General features: G+C 56.2%; 2 protein-coding genes across 2 annotated transcripts in view; one reads left to right on the top strand and one right to left on the bottom strand.

The window, feature by feature from the left end:
• The window catches only part of MAN2B2 (mannosidase alpha class 2B member 2), a 133,889-nt gene that overhangs the window by 26,452 nt on the left and 79,934 nt on the right, over window positions 1-27,503 (bottom strand). The gene's annotated exons all lie outside the window — the stretch shown is intronic.
• The window catches only part of PPP2R2C (protein phosphatase 2 regulatory subunit Bgamma), a 72,601-nt gene continuing 72,098 nt past the window's right edge, over window positions 27,001-27,503 (top strand). The window contains exon 1 of the mRNA XM_004579227.2: window positions 27,001-27,458. Coding sequence (XP_004579284.1) covers window positions 27,389-27,458 — 70 coding nt within the window. The 5' untranslated portion in view covers window positions 27,001-27,388. The remainder of the gene's footprint in view (window positions 27,459-27,503) is intronic.

The following is a 27,503-nucleotide window of genomic DNA, read 5'->3' as shown; positions in this document are numbered from 1 at the left end:
TCTGCTAACCTGGCACGACACTGTCTCCTCTTTGCTGGACAACCTGAGAGGCTCCTGACCCAGACCTTCTCTTGGTTTCTTGTTAAGGTTTGTTCACTGGGGCCGATTAGCTAAGCCTCCTCCTGTGGTCTGCTTCACTTCCAACAAAGCTCCCTGCTATGGCCTGGGAAAGCAGCAGGGGGTGGGTGGGCTAAGTGCTTGGGCCCCTCCCCTCATGTAGGAGACCACAGAAGAAGCTCCCGGCTCAGTTTCAGCTGGCCCACCTGTGGCCAGCCGTTAGCAGATGGAGGATCTCTGTCTCTCCCAGTCTCACTCTGCCTTTTAAATAACAAGGACATCTTTAAAAGCTGAGACAGTGAGGGAAAGAGACCCACCGACCCACTCTCCAAAGAGCACAACACTGGGCTGGGCCAGGCTAAAGCCAGGAGCTGGGCACTCCGTCCAGGGGGCCCCACCTGCCTGGCAGGGGCCTGAGCACCTGGGCCATCTTCTGCTGCCCTCCCAGGTGCATCAGCAGGGAGCTGGGTAGGAAGCGCTGCACAGGGTGCCGGCGTGCGAGCTTCTGCCGTCCCATCTTGTGCTCAGCTCAGCATTTGGTACCTGTGGGCCTCCTTCCGACCCTGGGGCACGCTGGGCTGACTACCACAGCCTGTGCACCTGCTGCTTCCGGGGCCAGCGGGGTGTGTGCCTGTGCCCACTGCTGCTCCTCTCACTCGTGGCCCCTCCCTACGGAGTCTGCCGCATCTCCCCAACAAGCAGTGAGTCTGGGCCATTGCCTCCAGTGGGACCCAGGCTACTGAGCCACGTGCTGGAGAGGGGAGCCCTGTGTGACGGGTGGCTCGTTCCAGTGGCCTCTGTAACGGCTGAGCTTTACCGAGTGAGTCATGCCATGTCTCCTGGAAGAGCCCGATGGGCTGCCAAAGTCAGGGGGCTCTGGCAAGGTGGTTCTCCCTGGCCTTCCATCATGGGGCACCTGGTGTCAGGGACCCCCGGTCTGGAGAAGCAGGTTGGCCAGGCTTGGGACGCATGACTTATCTCTCTCCGGCTGACCTCTTTGTCTTCCTTTTCTAAACGACATCATGGAGTGATTCAGGAAACTCCTGTTGGGGCCTCCCCTGTAGGATTCTAAGCACCCGCTCTTGCTTAGTTAGGGCTGGTGCTGGAATTGTGGTTTGTGGAAAGTGTCCATTTATTCCCCCTTTTCAAAGGTTTATTTTAATTTATTTGAAAGCAGAGTCACAGTGGAGGAGAGACAAAGAGAGAGGGTGGGGAGAGAGAGAGAGAGAGATCTTCCATCTGTTGTTTCACTCTCAAAATGATCACAATGGCCAGAGCTGGGCCAGGCTGAGCCTGGAGCTTCCTCTAGGTCTCCCATGTGGGGGCAGGTTTCCAAGCCTTTGGGCCATCCTCCACTTCTTGCCCAGGAGCATTAGCAGGGAGCTGGGTCAGAAGTGGAACTTCCAGGTCTTGAACCCGCGGGGGCTCGGGGCAATGGCAGTGTCCGCTGCTCTCCACCCCTGCCTCTCTAGTCGCGTCCCTTTTGGCAGACCAGCTTCGCGGGCCGCGTTTGCCCATCGCGAGCACCAGAGGGCGCCGTGAGTAAAGCGGTCGCTGTTCTCGGTGCTGAATTTCTGAGAGCAGGTGGCGGCCTGGGGTCTGTCCCTGCTTGCTGCCTCTCTGAAAACGCCCTGGGAACACGCTGTCTTAGCTGTGGACCCCAAACTGTGCACTTCTGCGGTTGTAAAGGGGGAACACTACTGGCTGCTTCCCGGATGGTGCAGGCATGTGAAGTCGCCCCGTGGGAAAAGGCTGTAGCCCTTGAGAGCTCAAGCCTTGGCCCAGAAAGTGGAAGATGAGGCTTCCACTTCCCATGAGGCTCAGGGGTCTTATAGAGAGCACACCTGCTGGCACCAGTGTTGTGATGTAGTGAGTTAAGCTTCCCCCTGCGACACCAAGGGACACCAGTATCTCATATGGCTGTGTCCCAGTCACTCCACTTCTGACCCACTCCCTACTAATGCTCCTGGGAAAGCAGCAGCAGAGGGCCCAAGACCTTGGGTCCCTGAACTCTTATGAAGGAGCCGGCAGAAGCTCCTGGCTCCTGGCTTCAGCCTGGCCCAGCCCTGACTGTTGTGACCCAGCCAATGGAAGACAGCTCTCTGTAACGCTGTCTTTCCTGCCCCACGGGATGGCTCAGACTAGCTGGTAGACCACTGTGCAGAGCAGCTGGTGACTGCCCATGGGACAGCAGACAGGGGTGTTCTCACCGTGGGCCCCTGGCTGGTCCTTGTTGTTTGGTGTGGCCTGCTGGTGCTGATCCTGCTTTGGGCCACCTGATTTGGTCCCAGTGTTCCTCTCTGGCACGTGGTATTTCCTTCTAGATAAGTTGATTAAGACCTGTTTCTGGATGCTGGGTGTCTGTGTGGTTCCCTTGTCTCCTGGTGCAGGCCACAGGCAGGGAACTGGGCGCCTTCCAGCACACCTGCGTGCTCAGCTTTCCCAGGTAGCGGTGAGAGGCCTGGCCTAGAGGCCTGCCAGCTCCAGCCTTGGCTGATATCTGAAATTCTTGGGCTTCTTGGCACTGCTGCATCTCAGGGCACTCCTTCCTGCCTCCCAGCTTGGCTGTGTGGGTGGCAGGCTCTGAGTCGGGGTTCAACATTGGGGCAGGCATCAGGGCACACTGCTCGTGCCCTGCAGGGCCAGATGGCACCCGGGGTGAACAGAGGTGGGGCAGAGCTGGGTGGCAGGCCCGTGGCAGCTGTGACAGACCCCATGAGGAGCTGGGGGTTGAGATGACTGCCACTGGAGCTGGCCCACGTTGGGTCCAGATGGCTGAGCCCCCTTGGGAGGCCGCGACTGACAGCTTGGCTGTGCTGCGGCAGGAAGCTCCTCCTTGGGGCCCTGCAGCTGGCCCATCCTTGCATCCACTTCTTTAGCCAAACTTGCGTCTACTCTTTGAAATACAGCCTCTCTGTTTCTCTATTTTGATGATTTTTTAAAAAAAATTCTGGGGCCAGCATTGTGGCCCAGCTGGTTAAAGCTGCAGTGTCGTATTCCAGCCTTCCAAGTGGGAGCACTGGCCTGAGTCCTGGTTTCTCTACTTCCGCTCCAGGTCCCTGACAGTGCACTTGGCAGGGCCACAGATGCTGGCTCACATCCTAGGGCCCCTGTCTCCCTAGGATGGACTGGTCCAGACTGTGGTGGGGTACAGCGGACTAATGGTACCCCAAGGTAGTACTAGGTTTCGATAGAGGCTAACCACAGCTATCCGCCTCTGCACCTGAATGATCTAAGATACAAGTTGATTGATTTGTAATATGCAGCCTCTGAGTTGATTGGAAATCCCTGGCTGCTGTGTGTTAATCTGAGCTTCAAAATCCCTGACTTTGGCCATGCAGTGGTGCTCCTGGAGTGTAGCAGGAACTGCCATCGCCAAGCTTGGCCAATAAAGACTCCTTCTAACATGCTACATTCGGGTCCGGTGTGATCTCTCTCACTCTCCGCAACACAGAGCTCACTGTTGTGGCCATTTGTAGAGTGAACAAGCAGTTCGAAGCTCTCTCTACCAGCCTTCCAAATGGGAAGTTACGAGATCACTTGTTTGAGCAGACTGCCTGTGACTCCTTCGTTGAAACCATTTCACCTGGTGTTGCTTGAGGATGGATGTGGGGTCCAGGCTGACAGCCCCGGACGTGAGGCCGGGCTCAGGTCCAGCACGGTCACTCTGGGTGCCCTCAGAGCCCAGACCTCAGTTTGCTGTGTCACTGCGCACCTCACACCTCTGCCCGAGCTGTGCAGGACGTCGCTGGCCCTTTGGCAGGCACCTGTGGCCTGGTGGCCTTTGAAGGACCCGAGTTTGTGGTTCTCTGAAGCCCTCCTCACGCCACAGAGCTGTTTGTGTCTCCTTTCTCCTTTGCCCGTGGCCTCCTCCTCTCCCAGACACTGAGGGGGCTGGCACCTGCCACTGGCCCAGGTGTGCCCTATCAGTTCAGCACCTGGGACCTTGTCGTCCTGGGCATTGTAGAAGAGACCTGGAGGTGAATGGGGGCAGATGCTCTCCTCTGGGGGGCTGCCTGCCACCCTGTGTTTCTATGTTGGAGACCCATTGTGATTCTTCTTTTAAACAGTCTGTAGAACATGCCAGTGGGCACCTGTGCCAGCACTTCCTGTTCCAGGAGCTTCTCACTGACTGGATTCAATCTTTTTAAGCAGAGGCAGGACAAGGACACTCAGGTGTGAGTTTTGGAAGATTGTGTCTTTCGGGGGGGGGCTCATTTGATCGAGGTCATGGCCTGGGGGGCCAGGGCTCCGGGACTTTCCCTTTAGCTGCATCCTTGCTCCCCTCTGACCCTGGTCACATGTCCCCTGTTCTCTGCCTTACCCAGCCTCCCCTCTGACCCTGGTCACATGTCCCCTGTTCTCTGCCTTACCCAGCCTCCGCTCTGACCCTGGCCACAATCCCCCTGTTTCTGCCTTACTCAGTCTGGCTTGAGGCTCATCTTTTTTTTTTTTTTAAAGATTTGTTTTTTATTTCGAACGCAGAGCTACAGTGATAGGAAAAAATCTTCCATCCACCGGTTCACTCTTCAAGTGGCTGCAACAACCAAGTCTGGGCTGAGGCAAAGCACAGAGCCCAGAACTTCATCCTGGTCTCCCACATGGGTAGCAGGACCCAGACACTTGGCCGTCCCAAGTGGATCAGAAGTATAGCATCTGGGACTCGAACTGGAGCTCATACGGGGTGCCAGTGTTGCAGCCAGGGACTTAATTTGCTGTGCCATAAAGCTTTCCCCACAGGGCTCAGTCTTGAACTCAGGCACAGATAATGTGGGAGTCCCAAGCGTCCACCACCTATTTATTTATTTATTTATTTATTTATTTATTGCTGGGATTACAACTTTACACAAGAGACTGGGATAGAGTTCTGGCTTTTCAGGAGGCCGACGGAAAGTCCTTTTCTTTTTTAAGATTTATTTTTATTGGAAAGGTGGATATACAGAGAGGAGGAGAGACAGAGGAAGATTTTCCGTCCGATGACGGTTCACTCCCCAAGCAGCCGCAAAGGCCAGTGCTGCGCCCATCCGAAGCCAGGAGCCAGGAACCTCTTCCATACGGGTGCTGGGTCCCAAGGCTTTGGACCATCCTAAACTGCATTCCCAAGGAGCTGGATGGGAAGCGGGGCGGCTGGGATTAGAACCGGTTCAAGGCGAGGACTTTTAACCACCACGCTATCGCGCCGGGCTGGCAGAAAGTCTTACTGCCTTCACTTCTATAGCTAATTACCGTGGGGAGAGCAGCGGGCACACCCTCAACCATCACCCCGGCCGTCAGGCAGGAGCAGCTTTCCTCGTGTCCCCGTGCACCGGTGAGGCTCATCTTTTTTTAATCGATTCTTCAAAGAACCAGTTTTTGAGCTCATTGATTTTTCTTGTTGATTTATTTCCTTCAATTCCACTGATTTTTGTCCTAGTTTCTAACATGACTTGTTCTTCGGATTTAATTCGCTCTTCTTTTTCTAGTTTTCCAGATAATTGATGTTAGAGCTTACTTCTCTAGTAGGTGTTTTAAATTTCCGTCTAAGAACTGCTTTCTTTGCCTTTTCATTTTAAGTTAGTTTGAATTTTTTTAATTTTATTTTTTAATAATGATCATATGGTTGATCAGGGTGAGAAGGATTGAGGTTTAGGGAAAATTGGGTGAATTCATTGCTTCCAAATTTGATATTTCTTCTTGTTTTTCCTGGGGGAAGGGGAGAGAGAAAGGGGGAACCGCTGGTGATTTTCCACAGGTCCCAGTGCCCAGCGCCTCCTCCTTGTCAGCACCTCCTGCAGGCCTCAGAGCCAGGAGACTGCCGGAGGCCCTGGGGTCCATGGGGGCAGGCCTGGGGGATGTGCTGTGGACAGGGGGACGGTTCGGGGCCCACGGTGGCATGTCGGGGACACCTGACCGGAGGAAAGGTCAGTGATGCTCATTTGAGCTGTGTCTCCTGAGATCTCTCTGCTGCAGCCCTCACCCCTAACCCCTATTTCACCCAAATGTGAATCTGTTTGGAAATCGGCTCCTTGTAGATGTGGTGAGCCAATGGCACCAGGGTAGGTCCTCGACCCAGTGTGACTGGCAGAGGGGAGAGAGGGGCAGCTGACAGGGAGGGGTGAGGTGGGGGGTATTCCGGAACAAGGCCGAGAGTCCTCCAGGGTTGCTGACAAACCCAGGGCAGAGGGAGGGCCGGGAAGGAATAAGTGCCAGAAACAAAGCTTGGCAAAAGCATGGCAGCCAGTCGAGGCTGGGCACCGCGTCGGAGCTCGGTAAGTGCACGCTGGTTGAGCGAGGTTTATTGAGTGCTTGTTGTTTACTAAGGCCAGAGGCTTGCAAGGTGGTAGCTAAGTCACCAAGTGTTTACCTGCAGTGTGGGGGGCTCCTCTTTCTTTTTTTTTTTTTAAGATTTATTATTATTGGAAAGCCAGATATACAGAGAGGAGGAGAGACAGAGAGGAAGATCTTCCATCCGATGATTCAGTCCCCAAGTGAGCCGCAAGGGGCCGGTGCTGAGCCGATCCGATGCTGGGAACCAGGAACCTCTTCCGGGTCTCCCATGCGGGTGCAGGGTCCCAAAGCTTTGGGCCGTCCTCAACTGCTTTCCCAGGCCACAAGCAGGGAGCTGGATGGGAAGTGGAGCTGCTGGGATTAGAACTGGCGCCCATATGGGATCCCGGGGCTTTCAAGGCGAGGACTTTTAGCCGCTAGGCCAAGCCGCCGGGCCCGGGGGGCTCCTCTTTCACGTCCCAGAAAACCAAGATCGGGAGCTTGGATTCGATCCATGCAGCTGCCACACTGGAGCCCTCCTGTGCCCCTGCCACCCTGACCCATGTGTGGCCTGGCAGGGGCAGTGCCCATGGGTGTTTGTGAGTTGCTCTTCTCCCAGGTGTGCCCAGAAGGTTCAATCTCCTCCTAGGAGGAGTGTTCGGCTTCCCCCGCTTGTGGTTTGCTGGTGGAGGTTTTTGGAATTCGGCCTGAGCTGATCCTCATTTGAAATCAACCTGCTCCAGGACGCTCCCTCCGTGACGTCAAGCATCGTGGCGGCTTGGGTGGCGACCTTGTCCTGACCGCTGATGCCGGCCCAGGGGCTGGAACGGGGTCTTTGTCGATGTTACCAGGTGACGATGAGTCCCAGAGAAGAGACTCTGCAGAAGGCCTGGGGACCTACGGCCAGAGCCCCCCAGGACTGGAGTGGATGCCACCAGGGATGCTGGCAGAACCAGAGAAGCACGGCAGGCCACGTGCTAGAGCTGTTAGTGAGGCGCACGCACCTGTCGCTGCCAGACGCCAGACCTGTGCAGTGTCTGAGCCACAGCTCCCCGGTGCAGGTGCACGCAGGCACGCCAGCGGGGTCTGCAAGAACCCAGGGCTCCAGAGCTGGCCGGTGGTGGGCTGGACATGCAGCCCTGTCACTCACCAGTGCCGAGTCCTGTGGCCACCAGGTGGTGCCCGTGATCTTCTGGTCCATAAGAGAGACAGACTCCATCCTACCTGGTCCTTGGCTACTGCCTTTGGACGAGAACAGCAAAGCCTGCGGCTGGCTCGTTCTGTAGAGGCAACCACATTTCCGTGGCGCTTATACGCTCTCAACAATATTTTCGCCTTGCTCGTTAAGCACCTGGGAGAATAGCTCAGTTACATAGGGTCCGTGCTGAGAAGGAAGAAGAATCAGAGGAAGGGAGCTTGTTTTCTCCTTGGTGACACAGATTCGACACTCATGAGCCTGGTTCTACAGTTGTATTCCTCACCTCCCTGCCCAGAACAGGCCCCAGCACCTGCGTGTGCATGCTGGGGTTTTCAGCTGGCTCTGGAATCAGTGTTGCCCTGATTGATTTTGGACCGGTGGTGATGAGTTCCCTGGTGTAGAACGCTGAGCAGTGGATGCCTCCGGGGCTGCTCACCTTGGTGTACCCTTTTCTGGAAGCTCCTAACTCTGGCCCGGACATCCTTAGCTGCGCCTTGTACTGTCATCTCAGAAATCCCCTGCCTGCCAGGCAGCCACACAAGGGGGGTCAGGGGACAGATGGGGCATGGGCTATTGCCGGGGCCACTCTCAGGTCCTTCTCCCGTCCCAGTGAGTCTCCTCCACCCCCAGTGTCCCCAGCCACCATGCTTCCCAGCACCTGCCACACCTCATCTCCTCTGGGCCGCGCTTGCCTCAAGCCAAGCCTGGTTCCTGGAGCCTTAGCAATCAAAGCCTGAGTGTGTTTATTGGTTCAAATGAACAAGTTGAGAGAGAGAGAGAGAGCGACTCAAGTGCTGGCCTGGGGAGCTTTCTGGCTGTGAGGTGGAAGCAGACTCACTGGTTGGCAACAGGCTTTTCTAAAGCCCTCCAGGCAGCGCACAATGGATCTGTTACTCAGACCCCCGATGCAGTACAGCGCAGAGTCTCTTGAAATCTTGACATGTGGATCACCCCATTGCTGAGTCATGTGGTTCATGTGTGGCTTTGCTGGGGCCAACTGAGTGTTCCACTGAGTGTCCTCCTAAGATGACCTGTTTTCTCTAACACTGAACTGAGGCAAAATGAAACCTACAGTTGTAAGGCACCTGCTCTTTGTCAAGTACGCCTCAGATGCGTCCACACACAGGACAGTCCTGGGCTCAAGCAAACCTCATTCTGTCTTCTCCGCATCAGTTGTTATCATCATCAAAATCAGAGGCAGCAGCAATTCCACAGCCACTGAGATAATCAACACCCTTACCATTGTCATCACCATCACCATCATCATCATCACCGTTATCAGCACCATCACCACCGTCATCACCATCATCATCACTGTCATCAGCACCATCACCACCATCATCACCATCATATCACCATCATCATTACCATCATCACCACCACCATCATCACCATCATCACCATCATCATCACCGTTATCAGCACCATCACCATCACCATCATCATTACCATTATCACCATCACCATCACCGTTATCAGCACCATCACCACCGTCATCACCATCATATCACCATCATTACCATCATCACCACCACCGTCATCACCATCATCATCACTGTCATCAGCACCATCACCACCATCATCACCATCATATCACCATCATCATTACCATCATCACCACCACCATCATCACCATCATCATTACCATCATCATTACCATCATCACCACCACCATCACCGCCATCATCACCATCATCATTACCATCATCACCACCACCATCATCACCATCATCACCATCATCATCACCGTTATCAGCACTATCACCATCACCATCATCATTACCATTATCACCATCACCGTCATCACCATCATCACCGTTATCAGCACCATCACCATCATCATCACCGTTATCAGCACCATCACCATCATCATTACCGTTATCACCATCACCATCATCACCATCATCACCATCATCATCACCGTTATCAGCACCATCACCATCACCATCATCATCACTGTCATCACCATCACCATCACCGTCATCACCATCATCACCGTTATCAGCACCATCACCATCACCACCATCATCACATTGTTAACACCATCATCACCATCATCATCATCACCATCATCACATCACATCACCACCATCACCATTGTCAGGATTCTGCCTGCTGACTCCCTCCTGCCCACCCAACCTCATTCTGGCCACTGATGCCTGGCCCACCCCGGCTGCCTTTCTGTTTCTTGATCTGCCCAATACAGAGCATCCCCCATGGCCACCATTAACTTCCTGCTTTCCTGGGTCCTCAGCTGACTTCTGTGCCCTACTCACTCGGCAGGACACAGTGGCACATGCCTCCCAGGCCTCTGGACACTACACCAGGAGAGGCTGAGCAGCTTCTGGGTGGTCTCCTCCATTGGTGCTCGAGATGCTTTTCCTGGGGGAGGCAGCTGCTATGGCATGAGACCCCCAGACACCTAGGGAGGCTGTGTGTGGGCTCCTGTTTTCACACCAGCTGAACTGCCCAGGTGACAGAGCTGTCCCAGATGTCTGGCAGGCTAGGCCTGCTATCATAATTGCTGTCTGTGCCCTGCCCAGAAAAGTAAGCAAGAGATACTAGTGAGGTGCTGGTGTCTGGGGCTCTGTCTACTGATGTCCTCCATGGGGACCTGGGGCATTGGTGTGGGAGCTTAGCTGTATTTATTTATTTATTATTTAACTTTTATTACAAAGTCAGATATACAGAGAAGGAGAGACAGGAAGATCTTCCATCTGATGATTCACTCCCCAAGTGGCTGCAACGGCAGGCACTGCGCTGATCCGAAGCCAGGAGCGAGGAACCTCCTCCAGGTCTCCCACGCGGGTGCAGGGTCCCAAAGCTTTGGGCCGTCCTCCACTGCTTTCCCAGGCCACAGGCAGGGAGCTGGATGGGAAGTGGAGCTGCCGGGTTTAGAACCTGTGCCCACATGGGATCCTGGTGCGTTCAAGGCGAGGACTTTAGCCGCTAGGCCACGGCACCGGGCCCAACTGTATTTATTTATTTATTTTAAAGATTTATTTATTTTATTACAAAGTCAGATACACAGAGAGGAGGAGAGACAGAGAGGAAGATCTTCCATCCCATGATTCACTCCCCAAGTGAGCGCAATGGCCGGTTCTGCAGCCGGGAACCAGGAACCTCTTCCGGGTCTCCCACGTGGGTGCAGGGTCCTAAAGCATTGGGTTACCAGGATTAGAACCGGGATCCCGGGGCGTTCAAGGCAAGGACTTTTGCCGTTAGGCCACACTGCCGGGAACTGTATTTATTTTTAAAATGATTTATTTTACTTGAAAGAGAATGTTACAGAGAGAAGGAGAGAGAGAGAAAGGAAAGAAGGAAGGAAGGAAAGCAAGCAAGCAAGAAAGAAAAAGAAAGGCCTTCCAACCACTGGTTCACTCCCAAACGACTGCAAAGGCTGGAGCTGAGCCAATCCAAAGCCAGGAGCCAGGAGCTCTTCCGGGTCTCCCACGTGGGTGCAGGGTCCCAAGGCTTTGGACCATCCTCTACTGCTTTCCCAGGCCACAGCAGGGAGCTGGATGGGAAGTGGAGCAGCTGGGACAAGAACCAATACCTGTATGGGCTGCTGGCACTGCAGGTGGAGGATCAGCGTACTAAGCCACCACACTGGTCCTAGGTACAGCTGTTCGTGACATGAAGAGTTTTGACACATCTGAAGCCATTGCACAAGCAGACACGGGGCCGTTTTCTCCTCAGGAGACCCGTGCTCCTGTTTGGAATGTCTGTCACCCCTCCTTCCCGGGGCGCGCCGGGGGAGGTCACGTGGGTGGGATCAGGTGGCGTGGAGCTTGTGTTCTGTTCTTCAGGTCGGTGTGTCTGTGAGATGCACTGATGATGTTGCTTTGTTCTGGCTTGTTCTGTGCGCTCCCTGTTGACTGCTCAGCAGACTTGCTAGTGCTGCCCCTGCATCATGTTTTCGGCGGTTGCTGGAGGTTGTCCTGTCTGTCCTCTGCTTCTCACGGTCTCAGGGTCTTGCACTGTTTTGTGTGAAATGTCAGCGTAGGGATATTCATGGCCTACTCTAGCTGTGGTCAGATGTGTTCTGTCCACAGAGGGTGTGATGACCTGGGCCCCGATGCCCTGTGCCTAAGGAGGTGAAGGCGGAGAGTGGCTCTCACGTCTGGACGGTGACCATCCTGAGTGTTTTTACTCCTTCTTGAAGGTCTGTGCTCCTGTCTAACACTGTTTCCCGTAACAAATCCTCTGCCAGTTTGAATTCTCCAAGGCTCATCTATGCACCTTGTTTATCGAGGGGTATTTCCACTGTGCCCAGCATCCTGGTTGGGGAACGGTCCCCCCTCCGTCCTCTGACTAGCAGTGTTTTCAAGCTTGCCGTCCCTGGTGGGGAGGTCTCACTTTCCTCCAGCTGCGCTCGAGAAGTGCTCTTCCTCCGCTTTCTGGCCGTCTGACGGGATGTGCCTCCATGGTCTGGCCTTGCACTGTGCCTGCTTTGCAGGGCTGGGCTTTTTGGATCGCTCACTGATGTCATGGCCACCAGGGTCATGTCCATCTGTCGCTGTGTGTCTCTCCTTCTCTCTCCCCCCTCCCCTGGCACAGGGGTCCCTCCAGCTGTTTGGTTGCTTTAATTCTCTCCGTCTTTCCAGATTGAATGCATTCTACTTGTCTGTCTTGGAGTTTGCTGACTGACATCTGTAACCCACACAAGGATGGACCTTGGGAGTCCTCCGCTTGGCTTCCCGGGCGGTCGCAGCTGCTTCCTTTGCGATGTCACAGCCTTGAGCGCCACACTGGACGCTGCCTCCAAATGCTCAGCTGCTAAGCTCAGCATCTGGTCACCCTGGGGCCAGGCCTTGTGTCAGGAGTGCTGTGCCCGACACACGGAGTCCCTTCATGTCATTCCTGGGAGCACTGCTTCTCTCTGCAGGTCTCCTGCTACACTCACCTTCAGCACAGAGCTGGAAATCAGTGCGGGTCTCTGTGCCTTTGCTGGGTTGTTGGGTATCCTCTTGGCGACATTCCCACCCAGGACTTGGTACCTCCTTTCTGGCTCCTATGGATGGCAAGGCCCACTAAAGGTGGCAGGCAGAGCGCCCCCCAGCTGAACCCCGCAGAGCAGTGCGATGCCCTCCCAGCTCAGTCCTGCAGGAGTCGGCTCATCTCCCCCATCACCTCCCTGGTATGGGGTGCCCCTCTGTGCCATCAGGGGCTTGCTTCCTCTGTTTGGTGCAGAGTTAGTGGCTGTTGTCTGTGACAGGATTGCCTGGTAGTAGCTATGATGCGTGAATTTGCACAGCCGGGCCAGGATTTTCAGCTTTCAGCACCTTCCCGCGATGGCAGAGCAGCATCTTACTGGTGTGAAGAACTGATGCCTTGGGTCCTAGGTGGGTGGATGGTTGATGATGTAGAGCCGTGTTTTCCTGGGGTGTTGCGAGTGTCTGGAATGTTCTGGGCGGGCTGGGGGGTGGTAGCAGTGGGCAGAGCACACACAGCAGAGACAGAGCCCCAAGTACATGCTGCACCCTCAGCAGATGGTGCGTGGGGTGGAGAAAGAGCCAGCAAAACGGGCCGTGGGGGCTGGGCTCCTACTTGGACTCAGCAGACTGGGGAAGGCTTTGTCAAGAATCAGAGTGTATGCGGGGAGGGGGGGAGCCTTCCCCAGAGTTCCTAGTGGCAGCAAGGGCCCCAGAGGCTGGCCAGAGCACAGTGTGCAAGGGAGGGAGGACATGGGGACGTCCAGGCCAGCCCTAGGATCTCAGGTTGAACGCAAGCAGAACTGGAAAGCAGGAAGCCTGCAGCAGGAGGGGCGTCAGGCTGAAGGCTGTGGGTTCAGGATGGACAGTACCTGGGAGGGCCCTGGGTGCTGGCTGTCCATCCAGTGGGGGAGGAGGGGGGGGTGTTGCCAGTTCTGAGCAGGTGGGACTTACAGGCAGATCAGCCCACGGGTGGGAGAGGATGAGGTGGCCACGATGATGCTGGGAATTTTGGCTCTACAGGAGGTCTTGAGTGCGGTGGGATAAGGCAACTGCCAAGCTCCGGCCTTAGGAAATGCGATTAGCCCCTTTCTGGGAGGATGTGGCGGGGGGGACGTGTGATGTCATGCCTTCCGGTTCCACAGAGGACCTGGATCTATGTCCTTCCTCGCACCGAGTGTCTTTCCACGTGTTTCTCGTGATGTTTCCCCGTTGGTACAAGCCTTGTCCACGGGTTCCCTGGTTGTGGGTGCTGAGAGTTACCCAGTGACCTGGCGTTCACACCGGTGGGGTTGATGTCGTCACTTCCTGCCGGCAGGTGGCTGTGGCCACTGGCCACTTTCAGCCTCCTGATGCGTGGTGTGGTCACTTCCTGCCAGTGCGTGATGTCATCACTTCCTCCTCATGCGTGGTGTGGTCACTTCCTGCCTGCAGGTGCTCTGCTCCTCTCATGGTCTACACCTAGCATGTGCTTAGAAAATTATGTCCCCGGGGTCTCTTTACTGTCATACCAAAGGTTCCAGGTGTTGCTTTTTGGAGTGACATCTCTAGTTTTTCAAAATCTACTTATTTTTCAAAGGATTTTTTAAAAAGATTTATTTATTTATTTATTTATTTATTTTTATTGCAAAGTCAGATATACAGAGAGGAGGAGAGATAGAGAGGAAGATCTTCTATCTGATGAGTCACTCCCCAAGTGACCTGAACAGCCAGTGCTGCGCCAATCCAAAGCCAGGAGCCAGAAACTTCTTTCAGGGTCTCCCAGGCAGGTGCAGGGTCCCCAGGCCTTGGGCCATCCTCGACTGCTTTCCCAGGCTACAGGTAGGGAGCTGGATGGGAAGTGGGGCTGCTGGGATTAGAACTGGTGCCCATATGGCGTTTAAGGCAAGGACTTTATCTGCTAGGCTACTGCACCGGGGATGAGAAACATTTTTTTAAAGATTTATTTTATTTGAAAGTCAGATTTGCAGAGAGAAGACAAGACAGAGAGAAAGATCTTCCATCCACTGGTTCACTCACCAAATGGTCACAGCGGCTGGAGCTGAGCCAGTCCAATGAAAGGAGCCAGGAGCTTCTTCTTGGTCTCCCATATGGGTGCAGGGTCCCAAGGTCTTGGACCATCCTCCACTGCTTTCCTAGGCCATTAACAGGGAGCTGATCAGACATGGAGCAGCTGGGTCATGAACGAGTGCCTCATGGAATGCCAGGGCCACAGGTGCTGGCGTGAGCTGCTGCACCTTGATGCCAGTCCTCCCGGAGAGTGGCCTTCTAACTGTTCCCACGCCCTGCTTCTGGTGCCTCAAGCTCCCGACTTCCCTGTCCAGCTGATGCTTTCCACCCTGTGCCGGGTCTGGCTCCACCCTGGCCTGTGATGCCTCGTGCTGGGGCACTCTTCCCTTTGTCTCTGTCTCAGGCACCCTGCTCACTACCTCTTGGGAGGACGCTCCTTGGGGCAGAGCCCTAGCTCTGTGACTCTGGGTTGAATGGGTGAGTGAGTGAATGAAAAAATGACTCCAGGGTGGAGTTGGATGTGAGCGTCCTTCGGGTCCCCAGGGAGGGACTCCACGTCTGCATTGGGGAACTTGGGGCACGGTGTTGGGGAGCTGTCTGGGGGCCCCGGGTGACAGCCAAGGTCACCTGAGAGTCCAGACACTGAGGCCCTACCTGTGTCTGACGACAGAGCAGAGAGGGAGGCACTCAGGCTGGATGGACATGGCCATGTCCAAGGGAACAGGACTTACTAGTGCTGGAGGGCCAGAGGGATGCTTGGACAGCTACAAAGGCACCTGCCAGGTGCTCTGGGAGGCCAGGGGCCTGAAGGCAGGTGCCCTGGAGCCGTGAGGCTGTGGATCCTGTTTAGCCTATGGGAAAAGGAGGCCTACGAGGCCACTGCCAGGGAGGTGTATGTTACAGGTTGGACACATTCCAGTGATGTATGGCTGCTGCTAGGCAACAGTGTGAGTGTAAGGCTGTAGCTCCAACCAAAGAGAAACATGGTTCTTGAGGGAGGGGGCTGGAGGACACGACTGGGAGGGACTGGGGGAGACAGGACTGAGAGGGGCTGGGGGGAAGGACTGGGAGGGGCTGGGGAGACAGGACTGAGAGGGGCGGGGGGGGGAAGGACTGAGAGGGGCTTGGGGGGCAGGACTGAGAGGGGCTGGGGGCAGGACTGGGAGGGGCGGGGGGGCAGGACTGAGAGGGGCTGGGGGCAGGACTGGAGGGGCTGGGGGCAGGACTGGGAGGGGCTGGGGACAGGACTGAGAGGGGCTGGGGCAGGACTGGGAGGGGCTGGGGGCAGGACTGGAGGGGCTGGGGGCAGGACTGAGAGGGGCTGGGGCAGGACTGGGAGGGGCTGGGGACAGGACTGAGAGGGGCTTGGGGGGCAGGACTGGGAGGGGCTGGGGGCAGGACTGAGAGGGGCTGGGGGCAGGACTGAGAGGGGCTGGGGGCAGGACTGGAGGGTCTGAGGGGAAGGACTGGGAGGGGCTGGGGGCAGGACTGGAGGGGCTGAGGGGCAGGACTGAGAGGGGCTGGGGGCAGGACTGGAGGGGCTGGGGGCAGGACTGGGAGGGGCTGGGGGCAGGACTGGGAGGGGCTGGGGGCAGGACTGAGAGGGGCTGGGGGCAGGACTGGGAGGCGCTGGGTGGCACTGCGAGCGGAGCTGAGCTCAGATCCATCCCTCATCCCCTCCTTGGCTGCCGGCAACAGGGCCACTGTGGCTCCTGGCTCCTGCGGAAAGACGCCAGCCGGAGCCGCCATGGTTTTCACGGCTGCAGACATGTGCACCATGTCATCCAGACGGCCTGGGTGCCGCGTGCTCACGCTCACATTTTGCACAGCTCAGGCACCCATCGCTTTGCTAGACACTCCTGGAGACCCACTGTGTGCCCTACTTGGGTGGCAGTCTCAGAAAGGGCCCCGCCCCCACCCTGCCTTGTTTAGACTGGGGATGACATGCACAGGGCAGCGTGGGCACACCTGACAGACAAATGCTATGGAAGAAAACCAAGCCGAGCAGAGGAGTAGGGGTGTGTGTGTGTTGAGGGGACTGTTGGCTTCACAGAGGAGGTGAGCAGACGTCCTAGGTGAGCAACAGGTGGAAGGGACCTGCGTGCTGTGCTGGGGGCCAACGGGGAGGAGGGAGGGGGAGGAGGAGCAAGTCCTGACCTCAGGCCCTGGGGAAGACGCAGTGGTCAGCCTAGGTCAGCAGCCCAACCTGCACAGGGGCTCACACCTGCAGGGCACACCCCCTGCTGCCACAGGCTGGCTTGCTCCTTCCTGAAAGGTCTGACTTGAACCCCAAGCCCCAGATGACCCCCCCCATCCAGGAGGCACAGGTGGGTTCAGGGGTTTCCTAGGGTGAGTTCTAGGCCCATCACTGTACCTGTAGGGAATGGTGGGTTCCGTTGCAGGACGCACACAGCAGGCTTCAGAGTGGGTCCTGCAAGACAAGGGCCAGCTGTTGGGGAGGGAACAGCTGCAACAAGGAACAGGCAGAATTGAGCGTACCTCCTCACCACGAGGCTCTGCAACAAGCCATCCTCACCAGCTCCTGCCTGGCTCCAGGGTGGCCCCCGGGCACCCTCCCCTCCCTGGCTCTCTAGGCTTTCTGTAGCCCCGGAGCCTGGCCCCTGGCTGCACCCCAAGGCGCTCCCTAGTGGCCCAGGTCCGCCTGTGCAGGTGCCTTGTCCTATGGGAGGCTTTGCCAGGCTTCTCTGGCTGCAAGTCTGAGGTCTTGGGTGGTGTTCATTTCCTGGGGTACGGGTGGAGCTGGCCGCGTCCACTGTGGGGATTTGACCAGCGTGTTTTGAGACCTTGCGTCCACATCTGTGTGTCTGTCCCTTCAGGCGCAGAAGCCAGGAGTGGGTGGTGTCCACTGGGTCTGTCACTCCAGTGCCCACTGTAGTCTTCTCACTATTAGCCAATTAAATGAACGGGGCTGGTGTTGCGCTGCCCTGGGCATCCTGGGAGACTCAGCTGCTTGCTGTCACGAGGCTCTGGAGGGAAGCAGACCTGAGGGCCGGCCACACAGGGCCGCTCTCCACAGAGCTGGCCACGTGGAAGCATTGTACTTTGTGGCCACTGCTGTGAGTTACCAGCGCCAGGGCATCAGGTGTCAGCATCACACTCATTGCCTGTTTTGCTGGCGTTCCCAGGGCTGGCACAGGGAGGAGGCTCTCTCCACGCGCATTTATTGTGCTTGGATCCAGTGCAATGGGAAGCATGACCATTTGTTTGCCCTTGGTCTGGAATGGGAAGCAACAGAACGGATGAAGCCAGGTGCTGGTGGGCTCCAGTCCCACGGGGCACTGCCAAGAGGCGCTGCTGTGTGTGTCAGTCCCCCAAAGCTGAACTTCATCGGGGTGTCCCATGTGCATGCAGGGATTCTCTGGCAGCTCTCCCTGGGGCCCCTAGCAGGAAGCTGCTTCAGAAGTGGAGCAGGTGGGATTCACTCAGGCACCCACATGGGATGGTGGCATTGGAAGTGGTGGCTTAACCCACTATGCCATAACATCAGCCCCAATGTTATTTTTGTCCCAATTCCTATAGCCTTGTATCTGCTCTGTGAGCAGGTGAAGAAGGAGGGGTGGATGAAGAAGCAGATGTTCCAGGAAAACTGTCAGAAGCCGGTGGCAAGGCCCCCTCCCTCTGTGGACAGGAAGGATGTGAAAAAGGGGTTATGGGAGTGAGCAGGGTGAAAGGATGGGGGTGTGTGGGGAGGAGTTCAGCCTTGCTAAGGGGGTGTGTGCTGGGGGGACATAGGCGTGTCAGTCCCTTACCTGAACCCCATGTGCAGAATGATTCAAAGCTTAATTGCAGCTCTCATTGGAGTCTCGGCTGCTGCTCTTCTGATCCAACTCCCTGCTGATAGCCCCGGAAAACAGAAGACAGCCCACGCACTTGGGCCCTGCACCCACGATGGAGTTCCTGGCCCCTGGCTTTGGCTCGACCACCCCCACCCTGGATGTTGTGGCCATTTGGGTCATGAAACAGTGGCTGTGTCTCTCTCCCCCCCCCCCCAATTCTGCCTTTCAAGGCAAATTGATAAATTTTTAAAAAGAGAAATAGGGGTGTCTCTGCCTCTTTCGAGAGGCACCCCACGCCCGGCTTTCTCTCCGGAGGTGCTTGCCTTCGCGCTGCCTTCCCTTCTCACCTGGTCCCTTCGCAAATAAACTTAAAAAAAAAAAAGAGTAATAGAATAGACTTTCAAGTATACACTATGGAACGGTTCACCCAAGCAGAACAATTCTGGCCACCAAACTCATCGTAACAGGTGCAAAGTATTTGAGTTCATGAAAAGTATTTTCTCTGCACCATGCAGTTAATTTATGTATCAATAACAGAAAGAGGTCTGGGAGGTGAAAAAACTTCCAAATGCTTGGAAACTGAGCACCACAGCGCTCTGTACTCCGTGTATCTGAGAAGGAACCCGAGGGAGACCGGAAAGCCTTTCCCTGTGAATGGAAACCCTGGGGGAGGAGTTTGGAACTGTCGACTGAGATGTCCTCCCAGCCGGCCCTTGGGTTCCACCCAAAGAAGCTACGAAAAAAACAACCCGAACTCACAGTAACAGAAGACAGGGAACCAAGAACTAGTTACTAATGAACAATCAGTTGAGATATTTATCAGCCCATTTATAAACCTGTCAAACTGGCCAGGATCATAGGAGACAAGACAAGGGACCCGGTACGGTAGCCTAGCAGCTAAAGTCCTTGGCTTGCATGCGCTGAGATCCCATGTGGGTGCCATTTTTAATCACGGTGGTCCCACTTCCCATCCAGCTCCCTGTTTGTGCCATGAGAAAGCAGTCAAGGATGGCCCAAAGCCTTGTGCACCCATATGGAAGACCCAGAGAAAGCTCCTGGCTCCTGGCTTTGGATCAGCTCAGCTCTGACCATTGCAGCCGCTTGGAGAGTGAATCAGCGAACGGAAAATCTTCCTCTCTGTCTGTCTTCTCTGTATATCTGACTTTCTAATAAAAATAAATCTTAAAAAGAGAGAGAGAGAGAGAAGACAAAATCACTAACAACAAGAATGAGAGGGCGACATGACTCCAGGTTCCGCAGTTGTTAAAAGAGTAATAAGGGGATCTGCACTGGCAGGCAGCTGGGTCGGGACAGAGTTAGGTATTGAACTCTGATGGGGGTGTGTATGCATGTGTGAGAACATGTGTGCGTGTGTGCGAGTGCCTGTTCTTATCCACCAGGCCGCTCACCCCTTTTCCTCACAACGGTACCCAGATTCTGACATTGCATGAGAGTGACAAACAAGAGACGCCCACAGCAGAATAACCTGGAGGACCATCCAGTCACCTCCACAGACGCCCACACAAAGCACCGCTGAAATCCCACCTCTGCTCCTGGGAAGGTCTGCCAAGGACACAGGAGCAGCAGCAAGCTTACGCGCTTGGGGCAGGGCGTGTGGGACATGCAATGAAAGCCCGAGTGCTTTCGCTCCAGGAGCAGCGCTAGCATGGGCGCTGTAGCCGGTGTGATGGAGCAGAGTGCACACCTGATAGGACAACCAGCGGGTCCTTCACGCAGGACACCGTCGTCTTGGCCACAGACTCACCGATGGTGCTGATGTCAGAGGTCGTGAAGGAGCCCACCATGATTACAGGATGTGGAGTTAATCAGAACTGAGCTGCCAGCCCCCGGGTGACACGTGCACGGATCTGTACGCTGAGAAGTCCCACGCCATCCTGGTGGAGATGACGGGGTCCTGGGTATTTGTGAGTAGGAGCTAAAGTAGGCCGGGAGACTTGGTGCTGTCGAGAAGTCAGTTCCTCCAACTTGAGTCCTGAATGAACACAATTCCAGTGGAATTGGAACAGGATTTTGTTGTTGAAAAATTAACACACTGATTCTAGATTTTGAAGGGAACTACACAGAGGAGCTTGGCTAGCCCAGCAGGTCTAAGCTAGGAGGACACATTAGGAAGACGGGCAGCGTGCAACTCTAGACGAGGTTGGCGTCCAGGGAAGTGAGCAGACGACTCGAGTGGAGTCCAGAGCGTGTCACACCTGGTGCAGGGCACAGGGCTGCGTTTGAACAAACATCCGTGGGCAGTGCAGCTCAGCCTAGCACTCATTGTGGGAGTGGGCGCTAAGACAGTGACCTTCTGGCTACACCGTGTGCAAAAGTGGACTCACAGTAGAGTGACATGCAAGTGCTGCATCTCAGACTTCCAGAAGAGGAATGGGTGAGCTTTATCTCAAAGGTCTGAGGAAGTGGCCCGGAGCAGTGCCCTAGTAACTGTCTTCGTCTTTCAGGTGCTGGGATCCCATACGGGCGCCAGTAGTGTCCCAGCTGCTGCACCACTCTGCTTCCAGCTCCCTGCCTGTGCCTGGGAAAGCAGTGGAGGACGGCCTAAAGACTTGGGACCCTGCACCCGTGTGAGAGACCCCGAAGAAACTCCTAGCTCCTGGCTTCGGATTGGCTCAGTTCCAGCTGTTGTAGCCCCTTGATGAGTGAACCAGTGAATAGAAGATCTTTTTGTTTCTCCTTCTCTCTGTAAATCTGCCTTTCCAATTAAAATAAATTAAATCTTTTTTAAGAAAAGAGGTGTGAGGGTAAGTGTTTTGGGCTGTGGACTCCGTGGTCTCCGTGGAGCCTCACAGCCACATCATGGCATGAACGAGGCCGCAGGAATGCCGAGTGAGGGCTTATGCCCGGGTTCCAGCAACTCCTTGTTATACAGAAACAAGCACTTGATCTGCAAGCTGAAACCCACTGTGACCTTGAGTTAGTCAAGCATTTCTCAGATAGGATCTGCAAAGCAGGTGCTCTAGAAGGGCATACAGAAAAGATAAAGCAACACTCGGAAAAGAATGCAAACACAAGCCCAGCTTTGGGTGGAGTGGGGGTCCTTTGCAAGGCAGCCTCTGATGACGCTGGGAAGGGGCCGGGCACTGTGGTGCTGTGGGTTAAGCTATGGTTTGAAATCCTCGCAGCCAACGGCAGCCTGTCAAGTCGAGGCCTGGCTACTTTGCTTCCAGCTGAGTCTTATTTGTCCATGTATTTTACTAACTCCTAGTTGAGCCCTCTTGTTAATGCAGGAGATGGTTGAAGTGCTTTGGGCCTCTGCGGCCCACATGGAGATCCAGATCGGGTTCTGGACTGGCTGGATTCAGCCTGCAGTACACGGAATCAAATAAAAACTCACACAAGGAAGAGTGTGGTGGCTGAAATTCTAGAAGGTACTTAGAATTAAATTGAACAAAAGCTGCCCTAGGTTTGATGCCCGTGGAGCAGGACGGTGATGCATTGTTGAGAGCAGAACCGCCGGGCCCAGCTAGCTTGGCCTCAGAACGTGGCCCTCCTTCCGGGAGGGCCGAACATGATCAAGCCTCTGGTTTCCCCAGGTGTATCGGGGCGATCACAGCCAGGCAGGCCATGTGGGCAGGTGTGGGGGACTCACTGAGTTTTACATCTAGCATTTAGAGTAGTAGTGGCCACAGGACCATTTCTATGTAAGTGGTTGTTAAGGATTCTTACCAAGAAAAAGGGTTCAGTGGGACGGCAGGAAGGAGTATCCGGGTAAATGTCAAGATGCACTGTGTCCCTGATGACAGGGCACCAAATGATTTCAGTTTTCTCCCCATTAGTTACAAAGTAATTGCAGGGACAATGAGAATCCCAACAGTTTTTTTTTTTTTTAAGAATGACTTATTTATTCAAATATCAAAGTGATAGCGTGAGAGACAGAAAGGGAGAGGTCTTCTGCTTGCTGGTTCACTCCCCATTGGACTGGCACAAGCCAGGATCCTGGAGCTTCCTCTAGGTCTCCCATGTGGGTGCAGGGACCCAAGCACTGGGGCCATCCTCGACTGCTTTCCTGGGCGCTGCAGCTGGGAGCTGCATTGGAAGTGGAGCAACCGGGACTTGAACTTGCAGCTTTACCCACTGTGCCGCAGATCCAGGGAGATCTGCAAGACTGAATGTTTGCATAGAAGAGCAAATGTCGAAGACCAGCCAGGAAGGTTTTGCTGAAAAGCAAAGACTATGACGTTTAACGGACTCGACATTGACTTGAAAGGCAGGGTGGAGACGGCATGTGGGCCTAGGCAAAGCAAGAAACAGACAACGGGCTGGAGCAGGGAGCTCCTGTGTACGGAGAAGAAATGGTGTCACGCAGCATAGTGAGAAAGGGCTGGGTATCGCCACATTCTGCCCCACCCCAGGGCAGCCTGCTCTCAGTGGGCTATTCTGAAAATTGTTTTGAAAGGCAGAGAGAGAATCTCCCACCCACCAGTTCACTCCCCACATGCTTGCAACAGCCAGAGTGGGGCCAGATCCAAGCCGGGAGCCAGCAACTCCGTCCAACTCTCCCACCTAAGTGGCGGGAACCCACGCGCCCAAGCCTTCACCTGCCAGCAGGGAAAGTGCTGTGCTGTGGAGGAGTGAGGGACCTGGCCGGGAAGGCGTGGAGTCTGGTCCCAGCTCAGCTCCTGTCTCAGCCTCCTGCTAACACAGATCCCGCGAGGCGGCTGGGACAGCCGAGGAACTGGTTCCTCCCACGGCCGTGGAAGACCCAGAGGAGGTCCACAGCTCTCAGCTTTGACCTGGTGGGGATTCAGGAAGGGAACCACTGTGTGGAGCTTTCTCTCTATTTGTTCCTCCTCTCTCTGTTGGTCTAGCTGTCTGAGAAACTGATTAAAAATAGACTGCAGTGTTTGCTGGCTTCCCATATGGGAGCCAGTTCCAGCCCCGGCTGCTTGGCTTCCAATCCAGCTCCCTGCTCATATGCCTGGGAAAGCAGTGGAGGCTGGTCAAGTGTTAGGATCTCTGTGGCTTTTGCAGCCATTTGAGCAGTGAACCAATGGATGGAAGATCTTCCTCTTTCTCTAACTTTGTCTTTCCAATAAAAATAAGTAAATCTTAAAAAAAAAGCGATCTCTGTTAGGACAAGAGTATCATAAACTGGCAGAAAGACAAGACTATATCAATGCCCTGGGGACGGACTGAGAATGGGCAGTACAATGATAGAAAAAGTTCCAAGGAATCCTTACAGATGAAGCCCCTTTACCTAGGGTGGAGCGGGCAAGAGGAAGAGGAGCAGTCCAAAGAAGAGGGGTCTTCAGGGCCAAGGGGACAGACCCCCAGCCCACTGGGCCATCAGACGGTGCAGCCCCAATGCCCGTCGGGCGGCCACTTGCCCCCTGCACCCCACTGCTCTTCTAAGTGCTACCAGGGTGCGACATGCTGCCGGAGGGTGCAGCTTGTGTCTGGGTTTAGCGCCAAGTGGAGGGTTATAGATGCGCACTTGACCTTGTGTTATAACAGCTGTGTGACCCAGCCATGCCTCGTCCACATATCCACCTTGAGATGACGAGCCAGGTAAGGGGTTGTCACCGCAGCGCTGGGCGTCCCACAGGGCTGGAGGCAGCCTCGGAGCGCATCGCAGCTGGTGGTGGCTCTGGGTGCTGGCAGAGGCTTAAGCATCCTGCTTGCTGGGGTGGAGTGGGTGCAGCCTGGCTGAGTGCTGGCTACTACTGTGACACCATGACCCTGAACAGAGGAAGAGGAATGTGTCTGGAGTGTGCCAGAAGCTTCTGGAAGTAAGAGTCGCACACCATTGGTCATTTTCTGGGTAAAGCTGGGAAAACATTATGCTTTGGGGAAAAAAAAGCAATTTGCAATTTGGTGCAATCAATAGGATGTTGTTGTAAATTGAAAAATGACACAGGATGGTCTCTTGCATGTGTGTGTATGTGCATAAAAGATTAGACAGCTCCGGGGACACTGTTTGCCTCTGGGAAGGGAGGGGGTCCAGGCCAAGGGAGGGGTGTGGGGGAGCCTAGCTGTGTGTCCCTGGCTTCCTTTCTTAAATAAGACAAAGCCAACACTGACTCCTTCTGGACCAATATTCAAGAGGTGGGGATTATAGCAATGACTACCTCCATGGGTTTGGAAAATGTCATTAAACAAAATGTGAGAAATAAAGTGACCAACCAATCAACCAGAGAAGACCCTGCAGCGTGCAGGATGTGCAGGAGGTGGGGCTGTCCCCTCGCCCCTCTCGCTTTGGGAGGTTCTCCAGGCCCCGTGGCGACAGTGTTCTCATGACTGTGGGGCCATGTTTCCCACACTCTTCTCTACGTCCGTGGGCACAGGGCAGAATTTCCAGACAGTGCCCATCCGGAGGCATGGCACAGGTGGGGAGCAAGGGGTTGTGTTTGCTAAGGGTTTTCCCAGAGGAAGACCTGCCCGCCCCAGTTCTAGTGTTGGCAGGGTAGAACACCAATCTTCCTAATGCTTGACCCTGGGGGTAGTTCCAGAGGGGCCCGGTGGGGGGGGGGGGTGGTGGCAGTGGCCTGTTGTCCCAGCCCTGTGTGTGGCCAGACCTCAGCGAGTCCAGGGGTACAGGTCCTGGTGTGTACCCCTCACTGCTCAGCTTGATGTTGTGGGGCCACTGCTCCCGTGGGCCTCAGATGGGGTCTTGGGGCTGCTTAGCTGACAGGGGTGGGAGGGCTGGGACCAAAGGCCAGCAGGTGGGGCAGGTGAGGGCCGCTTCTTGTGTCCCTCCTCTTGGGATACAGGCAGAGAGAAAGCGGGGGCACTGGCGGGCATCGTCACTCGTCTCTTGTCATCAAAGCCCCTGTGCCATCCGGTGGGTTCAAGGATCTCACTGTTTATGCCTGTCGCCCTGGGGTGCAGCTTCAGAGAGGGAAGAGAAAACATGGCAGCGGTGGCCACCAGCTGTGCAAGAACTCAGTCCCAGGTGGTGCAGCCAGTGGAGTGTCCACTGTCTCTCCCACACTCACACTAGGCTGTTGTTGCATCATAAATGGAGCTTCCCTGTGACTCCTTGTTGTGGTGGTGTCGGGCTAAGTTAAGGTTAGGGTTAGGGAGCTGATCAGGCTGGGACCTGCTCACAGTTGGACCACTCTTGTGGGAAGTGCAGCCCAGTAGACAGGCAACACAAGATGAAGCCAGAAGGCAGCAGGTGCAGCGGCCATCAGTGAAGTGACCGGTATGCATAGGTCCCAGGAACACACCATGGCACTCCTGCCCCCGGGGACATCCTGTGGCACTCATGTCCCCAGCAACACCTGAGACACTTATGCCTCCAGGAACACCTGTGGCACTCTTGCCCCCTGGAGGTCTGGATGCTGTCTGGGGGCAGCTGTGGGAGGCAGTGGTAAGAAGCCAGCTTAGGGATAATGAAAGGGCACAGGTGCCCTCTGCAGACGAGGCTGGCCCCAGCCAGCCTGCCTCCACCCAGGGATACAGGCTGTGATCATTTTGCCATCCAGGTGGGAGCAAGTCTGGTGGGGGGCATGAGGTGCGCAGCTTTGGAGCAGGGCAGGGATGAGAAAGACCAAGTGCCTGTCTCTGGGGGAGGGACCCGGGGCGACAGCTACCTTCCTGTGGGTGCAGCACAGACTTAGGGGCACTGTCCTCACACTGCACCTGCCCATAGGCCTGCAGGCCAGCATAGTGGAGGGTGGTCACAAGCAGGTGCGGGTTCTCCCAGACCCAGCCCTTCCCCATGGCCCCTGCAGATCTCTGTACGGTGCTCTGTGAAGGGAAACTGCCTCATCACCCCTAAGTTGGCACCCTTAATCCCCACTGCCCCCAACCTTCTGGCCTCTTCTGTCCCCACTGTGGTTTTGGGGGATCGAGGGCTACTTGGAGACCCTACCTCCAAGATGAGGAAAGCAGAAAGCATGATAGAGTAGCACAGAGGAAGGGCCCACTGCACTGGCCACACCTTAGCCCAGCCCCTGCACTGCCCTTGCTGGCTCTCAGCAGCCCCTGAGGAAGGCTTTGTCAAGCACCTAGGAAAGTTGGGGGTCCTCGCCATACCCCCAAGTCCCCATGCGGGCCTGTATCCCATGCAGAGACTGGAGACCCATGGATCAGGGGACGGCCAGCAGGAGGGGCAGCTGGTTAGTTGCAGGGGCCAAACACTGAGAGAAGCGGGCAATGCTGGCTAAAGGGAGGGAGAGGTGGGGAAGAGGTGTTGTGGGCTTTGCAGAGACCGGGAGGAGCCTGCCTGGCCTGGCTGCAGCGCCATCTCACTGGCAACGGAGGGAAACGCCAGCAGAGATCCCGGCGTACTGCCGGGAGGAGGCCGCTTTACCCCCAGCCTCTTCATTCCCAACTTTGCCCTCGAAGAGGGCCGACACCCCCAGCCCAGGGTGGGGGCGTTTGTGTCCCCTCCCAATCTCGGACTCTCTGGGTACGCGCGCTTCAGCCGCACCTCTAGCCCTCCCGAGCCTTTGGGTTACTGCATTCCACCGGTCAAGCTGAGCGTCTCGGACGCAGGCTGGTGCGCCCCACCTGGGGGCTGTCTCTTCTCTCAGTGGGAGCATCTGAGCGCCCAGCCCCACCCCCAAATCGCAGCTAAGTCGCAGGGTGCTCCGTCTCCGCCAGCAGACCATCTCTTCCGTCGCTGCTCGGGGCGCACCCCGGCACCCTAGGCGCCCACCGCGGGGAGGCTCTGCACCCCGGCGCCGGCTCTACCTGCAGGGTAGCTTGGCCGCCGGCGCGGCCGCGAGGGCGGAGGAGCGGGCGGCGCGAGGGAGGGGCCTGCGGTAGCGGCGGCCCCAGCCCGCGCAGCCCGGCTCGGCCCCGGCTCGCTCGGCGCAGCGCCGCGCGCGTCCCCTCGCCGCCGCCTCCACAGCCAGGCGCCCCGGCAGCAGGCCGCACGGACGCAGCGCGCACGGGCCAGCCGGGATGCGCGCCCGGGCTCCGGCCCGCCCCAAGCCGCGGCCGCCGCCCGCCCGCCGCGCGCTCGCCTGACCGCGGCGGCGCCCGCTCGCCCGCCCACCCCCGGCCCCTCGCGTCCGGCCCCGGCCGCCATGCCCGCTCCCCGGGGCCCCGGCGGCCCGCGCCCTTGCTAGGCTGCGGCGGCATGGCCCGCGCGCCCGGCGCGACCTCTGCGGATTGCATCGGTGTGCGGCGGCGGCGGCGGGGCATGCCCAGGGCACCGGGCGCGGCCTTCAATGGGCGAGGACACGGACACGCGGAAAATTAACCACAGCTTCCTGCGGGACCACAGCTATGTGACTGAAGGTAACGTACGTGTTGTCTGAGACCCCCTCCGGCCGGCCGCGGCGT

This window comes from Ochotona princeps, chromosome 11 (assembly GCF_030435755.1).
Source record: "Ochotona princeps isolate mOchPri1 chromosome 11, mOchPri1.hap1, whole genome shotgun sequence".
Taxonomy (NCBI): Eukaryota; Metazoa; Chordata; class Mammalia; order Lagomorpha; family Ochotonidae; genus Ochotona; species Ochotona princeps.
Note: the sequence above shows the minus strand (reverse complement) of the source record. Positions and strands in the feature narration are given on the sequence as shown.